This window comes from Nanorana parkeri, unplaced genomic scaffold (genome assembly GCF_000935625.1).
Source record: "Nanorana parkeri isolate BGI_ZX_2015 unplaced genomic scaffold, ASM93562v1 scaffold474, whole genome shotgun sequence".
Lineage (NCBI taxonomy): Eukaryota > Metazoa > Chordata > Amphibia > Anura > Dicroglossidae > Nanorana > Nanorana parkeri.
In genome coordinates, this window is record NW_017306742.1 from 267,654 (window position 1) to 274,202 (window position 6,549).

At 50.6% G+C, this 6,549-nt stretch overlaps 1 protein-coding gene across 1 annotated transcript in view; it reads right to left on the reverse strand.

Moving 5' to 3' along the window:
• The window catches only part of PFDN4 (prefoldin subunit 4), a 7,418-nt gene extending 1,149 nt beyond the window's left edge, over nt 1-6,269 (reverse strand). The window contains exons 1-3 of the mRNA XM_018560690.1: nt 6,221-6,269; nt 4,803-4,910; nt 3,733-3,870 (exon numbers count right to left, since the gene is read on the reverse strand). Coding sequence (XP_018416192.1) covers nt 3,733-3,870; nt 4,803-4,910; nt 6,221-6,244 — 270 coding nt within the window. The 5' untranslated portion in view covers nt 6,245-6,269. The remainder of the gene's footprint in view (nt 1-3,732; nt 3,871-4,802; nt 4,911-6,220) is intronic.
• Between the last annotated feature and the right edge of the window lie 280 nt (nt 6,270-6,549).

Sequence of the window (6,549 nt, forward strand, 5' to 3'; positions counted from 1 at the left end):
CCCCCCCCCCAGTCACATCAGTCTCTGTACAGGAGGAGCTTACACTCTAATGTCCCCTCCCCCACAGTCACATCAGTCTCTGTACAGAGGAGCTTACACTCTAATGCCCCCCACGGTCACATCAATCTCTGCACCAGAGGGGCTTACACTCTAATGTCCCCCCACAGTCATACACTATTATTATACATTTATATAGCTCTCACAGATACCGCAGTGCTGTACAGAGGACACGGAGCCATCAGAATAGTCCGTGCATCCAAACAGTTGCAGCCGGTTAACTTTTATAAATGTGTAACCTCTTGAAGGGAGATTTACTTTATTTTAGGACCATCTAATGATTTCTTGTCTCTGCTCAGGAGAACAGTTAACACATCACAAGGCTATTTATACCCCCCGGGTTATCTCTAAACATGCCCTACAGAGCATTATTTCAGACACATGCGTTCAATAGCAACCGCCCAGAATAGCCTCGTGACTGACAGGTGGGAGGGCATGAGAAAATGCAGCGGTTTCCTCCCAAGCTATTTCCAGCAGAGTGATGCCGGTTAATTGCATACCGCCAGCCGCTGTACACTGTACCTTCATGACAAATTACAGCAAACGCCGTGAAAGGAAATGCCAATCAATATCATCCTTTATCATTCCGAAGCAGGAGAAGCGTTTGCATTACCATAAGTTTTGCCCCCTAGTGTCCCCTCCCCCTTCTTAGGGATTTGCTCCAACACAGACCACTATGACGGTGCTCGCAAAAGTCAATCAAGACCCAGATTAGATGTCTTGCCTCCTTGGGAACCCCACAAGCCCCCGCTGTCCAGTTAAACTCATGAACGACCAGTAATAGAACATCCCCCTGTATACCTGCTATTAATATATTACTTGTAAGGCATGCACACGGTCACGGTGTGCTTATTTCAGCTCTTCGTCAAACTTCAAAATGGCCGGTGTTATATCTGATCACATGTGCAGCACCCATGGCAACTACAATCCAAATAGAGGCTAAGATGGCGCCTTCCTTGGCTATAAGGGATAAGAGGTAGTAGTTTACCTCCAACATGGTAATGTCACTTCAAAAGGTCATTTTCAATAGTTTTAAATCAGCTGCTTTCATTGCAATAGTATTTGGTGATCCATGTGCAGGCACTTCCTGTTCTACGGTGACAACGCTCTAGCCCTAATAATTGTGGTTTTGCATTGTCACCATGGAGACTACAAGTGGCAGTTCCACAGGTACGATCCACTGTTGTCACCATCAGGAAACCAGCTCTGACATACGCCATGCAGGCATCTCTGGAGTGCCTGTAGACAGGAAGTGGCTGCACGAGATCATAGAGCGCATTGGACATGAGTGTTTAATTTAGGATCTGCTCGTCAGAGGGCGGGGCCCCCCCCACGACTTCTGCAAGTACCACCTGGAAAGGGACACCTTTTTTGGGGGGACACATATTTCGGCAAGCGTCCCCTTTGGATTAGCTGGGTAGCTTAAATCAAGAGTGGGCAACCTCAGCACCCCAGCCGTGCTGAAACTACGTCTGGGAGTCATGCCCGTGGCTAAAACCTCAGCACTCCAGAGCTGTGCGGTCTCTGCCTTTGGGAGTCATGCCCATGGCTAAAACCTCAGCACTCCAGAGCTGTGCGGTCTCTGCCTTTGGGAGTCATGCCCATGGCTAAAACCTCAGCACTCCAGAGCTGTGCGGTCTCTGCCTCTGGGAGTCATGCCCGTGGCTAAAACCTCAGCACTCCAGCAGTGCGGTCTCTGCCTCTGGGAGTCATGCCCGTGGCTAAAACCTCAGCACTCCAGCAGTGCGGTCTCTGCCTCTGGGAGTCATGCCCGTGGCTAAAATCTCAGCACTCCAGAGCTGTGCGGTCTCTGCCTCTGGGTGTCATCCCTGTGGCTGTCGAGTCTTGGGACTTGTAGTTCCACAACAGCTGGAGTGCCAAGCTGGCCTAAATGATTGTGACAGAAGTAAATGAAGTGCTTAGCAAACACCAGACTGCAGCTTCCTTGGGCAAACATGAAGGCCCCATTCACTCATAGGCGTATCGGGTACGCACGTTAAATGTGCACAATAGTGCATGCTTTGATGTGCGTTCACAAAACGCTCTTGCGGTGCGATTACTTGTTAAATGGCACCCCAAACATGCTATATTTCCCACCAAACAGATACACTATACACCCGTTTGGTTGGAGCGAGGACACACTCCTGCCGCTGGGCACCCGGCTGTCTTTCCCCTGCTAAGCTGTGGAGTAGCGGAGCTTTATTTCTATGCCTTGTTACATATGCACCAATGTGGAACGCATGTCGCAGAATCTGCTACATGCACTACTTTCCCGCTTTTGGTGCTCGTCCAGAAACCCATTGAAATTAACAGGGACATGTGTCAAATGCAGAAAACGATGGCACGCAACTGTGAGTGCATTCCAACCATGCCTATGTGTGCTCAGATGATCCCCCCACCCCTCCTTTCCACCATGCTTATGTGTGACCTAGGCCTAAGTGCTCAGATGATGCCCCCCCATTCCCCGCCTTCCAGCATGCTTATGTGTGATCTGGGCCTAAGTGCTCAGATGATGCCCCCCCATTCCCCGCCTTCCAGCATGCTTATGTGTGATCTGGGCCTAAGTGCTCAGATGATGCCCCCCCATTCCCCGCCTTCCAGCATGCTTATGTGTGATCTGGGCCTAAGTGCTCAGATGATGCCCCCCCATTCCCCGCCTTCCAGCATGCTTATGTGTGATCTGGGCCTAAGTGCTCAGATGATGCCCCCCCATTCCCCGCCTTCCAGCATGCTTATGTGTGATCTGGGCCTAAGTGCTCAGATGATGCCCCCCCATTCCCCGCCTTCCAGCATGCTTATGTGTGATCTGGGCCTAAGTGCTCAGATGATGCCCCCCCATTCCCCGCCTTCCAGCATGCTTATGTGTGATCTGGGCCTAAGTGCTCAGATGATGCCCCCCCATTCCCCGCCTTCCAGCATGCTTATGTGTGATCTGGGCCTAAGTGCTCAGATGATGCCCCCCCATTCCCCGCCTTCCAGCATGCTTATGTGTGATCTGGGCCTAAGTGCTCAGATGATGCCCCCCCATTCCCCGCCTTCCAGCATGCTTATGTGTGATCTGGGCCTAAGTGCTCAGATGATGCCCCCCCATTCCCCGCCTTCCAGCATGCTTATGTGTGATCTGGGCCTAAGTGCTCAGATGATGCCCCCCCATTCCCCGCCTTCCAGCATGCTTATGTGTGATCTGGGCCTAAGTGCTCAGATGATGCCCCCCCATTCCCCGCCTTCCAGCATGCTTATGTGTGATCTGGGCCTAAGTGCTCAGATGATGCCCCCCCATTCCCCGCCTTCCAGCATGCTTATGTGTGATCTGGGCCTAAGTGCTCAGATGATGCCCCCCCATTCCCCGCCTTCCAGCATGCTTATGTGTGATCTGGGCCTAAGTGCTCAGATGATGCCCCCCCATTCCCCGCCTTCCAGCATGCTTATGTGTGATCTGGGCCTAAGTGCTCAGATGATGCCCCCCCATTCCCCGCCTTCCAGCATGCTTATGTGTGATCTGGGCCTAAGTGCTCAGATGATGCCCCCCCATTCCCCGCCTTCCAGCATGCTTATGTGTGATCTGGGCCTAAGTGCTCAGATGATGCCCCCCCATTCCCCGCCTTCCAGCATGCTTATGTGTGATCTGGGCCTAAGTGCTCAGATGATGCCCCCCATTCCACCATGCTTACAAACCTTGGCAGCGTCAAGCATCTCCTGCGTCTCCTCCTGAGAGTGACTGATGAACACATCGCCGATCTGGTACGGAATCAACAAGGAGTCGTCCAGCACCATGAGGTCATCGCAGGCGTCCTCCAAATTCTGGAGCTCTTTCTGTCAGGACGAGTCACAAGTTACAATGCGGCAGAGAGCGCGGAGGAGCGTAAATCACTCAGCCGGGCTATGATAGGCTACGCACCGGCAGGGCTCATGAAACAAGCTTCCGAAGGCCTCATTCAAACTGCGAAGAGCCGGCCCCGTACAGATTCGTGCGGCTCCCGGGAAGGACAGGTGCTGCGTGTTATTTGTACGCAGCCCCTGTCCTTCTCTATGGGAGTACGCGGCCGTACGCTCACCCGAGCGGGTGCAGGTGTCCTCGGATGGATCCGGTCTACGTCAGAGCACAGATGCGCAGCTCGGGTGAGCTTACGGCTGCATACTCCTATAGAGAAGAACGGGCTGCTGCGTACTAAACACACGTAGCACCTGTCCTTCCCGGGAGCGGCCCGAATCTGTACGGGCCGGCTCTTCACAGTGTAAATGAGGCCCGACAGACAGGTCCTCTTTAATGCATTGTTTACAAAAGGGGGTTGTGAAGGTGATCTGAGATGTTTGTGACTTGTGCTCCTCTTGTGTACATGGATGTGATCCTTCTAATGTAAATATTTACAAGTGACGCCAATGTTTTGATAATGTGGAAGTTGTAATTATGTAACACGGAGGGGCAGCAGGATGTGGTCATTACATGTACACAATGCTTCATGGTAAAGAGAACCGGTCACCGAGCAAATATAATGCTGGTAAAAGCCACGGACACGTGTTTTCTTTCTTTTCCTTTTTATAAATGTTTTATTGACTTGCAATGTGCTAGACAATGTGACGGCTCCAGGGAGAGTCAGTTCCCCAGCACAGCCCCCCCTCCTGATCTAAAAGGGTGTAATTACTGTCTGTGCTGGACCAGCTCCTCCCTGGAGTGACAGCTCGGCACCTACTGGGGCTGCCAATGAAGGCACAGACAGACGACGGGGGGCAAATCTCCGGCGTACCTTCTTGATCTCGATCTCGTCTTTCAGCTCGGTCATTCTGTTCGTGTTTCTGGCGAAGATGTTAATTTTCTGTTGGTCCTCAAAGGTGACGTTGACGTCCTCGGCGACCTGGCGGGAAAGGAGACGGGTCAGGGGGTCGTGTGTCTCTACAACCAAACTTTTCTTTGTTTTGGACAGAGGGTGGAAGGGCGAGAACTGCAGTCCGTATGTCAGTGAGATTTCCCATCACTTCCTGTCCCAGGAAAAAAACAGGAAGTGACGGGGGTAAAGGTGTGCTACTATGAGGGGTAATGTGAGGTAATATGAGGGATAATGTGAGGTAATACGAGGCAATATGGGGATAATGTGAGGTAATATGGGGATAATGTGAGGTAATACGAGGGATAATGTGAGGTAATACGAGGCAATATGGGGTAATATGGGGATAATGTGAGGTAATATGAGGGATAATGTGAGGTAATATGGGGATAATGTGAGGTAATATGGAGTAATATGAGGGGATAATGTGAGGTAATATGGGGATAATGTGAGGTAATATGGAGTAATATGAGGGGATAATGTGAGGTAATATGGGGATAATGTGAGGTAATATGGAGTAATATGAGGGGATAATGTGAGGTAATATGGGGATAATGTGAGGTAATATGAAGTAATATGAGGGGATAATGTGAGGCAATATGGGGTACTATGAGGGATAATGTGAGGTAATATGAGGGGTAATGTGGGGTACCATGGAGTACTATGGAGGGGTAATGTGGGGCACTATGAGGAGTACTATGAGGGGTAATGAAAGGTTATATGGGGTACTCTGAGGGGTAATGTGAGGTACTAGGAGTAATGTGAGGTAATATGGGGTACTATGAGAGGTAATATGGGGTACTATGAGGGGTAATGTGGGGTACCATGGAGTACTATGAGGGGTACCATGGAGTACTATGAGGGGTAATGTGAGGTAATATGGGGTACTATGAGGGATAATAAGAATATGGGGTAACAAGAAATAATGTGGTGTACAAGGGTAATGTTAGGTAATTTGGGGTACTATGGGGGGAATGTGGGGTACTATTGGGGGTAATATGGGGCACTTTGGGGGGTAACAAGGGGTACTATGAGGGGTAATGTGGGGTAACAAGAGGTAATATGGAGTACAATGATGTTAATGAGTGGTACTATGGGTTACAGCAAGGGTAATATGGGATACGAGGGTAATAAGAGGTGACATGCGGGTTTATATAGAGTACTATAGGGCGCCCCATGCTGCCTTCCATTGCCCCGGCTCTCTTCTCATTGCCCCCCGTTGGATATCAGACAATGGGGTACACAGAGACAATTAAAGGTATATGGGGTGCCCTGCTCCACACATGGGGTGACACACACACACACCCCAACACCGATCACACCCTCCCCAGGAACCTCACCGCTTTCTTCATGGTGGCCGACATCTTTGGGACTTTACCACTGCCTGATCTGTACAGGGGCGACTTGCCTAACGCTATATACATACTTTGGCCCGAGGCAAAAAAAAACAACATTTTTATGTACCACCAATAAGAACACGCTCTCTGACCGACTTTATTAATCATCTCCCTCTAAGGAAAACGTACCGAGAGTCTCCTAGCGCGAAGATGGTGCAGTCTAGGAGCCCCCCTAGTGGAGATGGTACAGTCCGCATAACGAATCTCTGTGGGAGGAAGCTGCATAGAGCGGCGTGGCCACTTGATGTCGCTGTGCGCTATATGCTGAGACG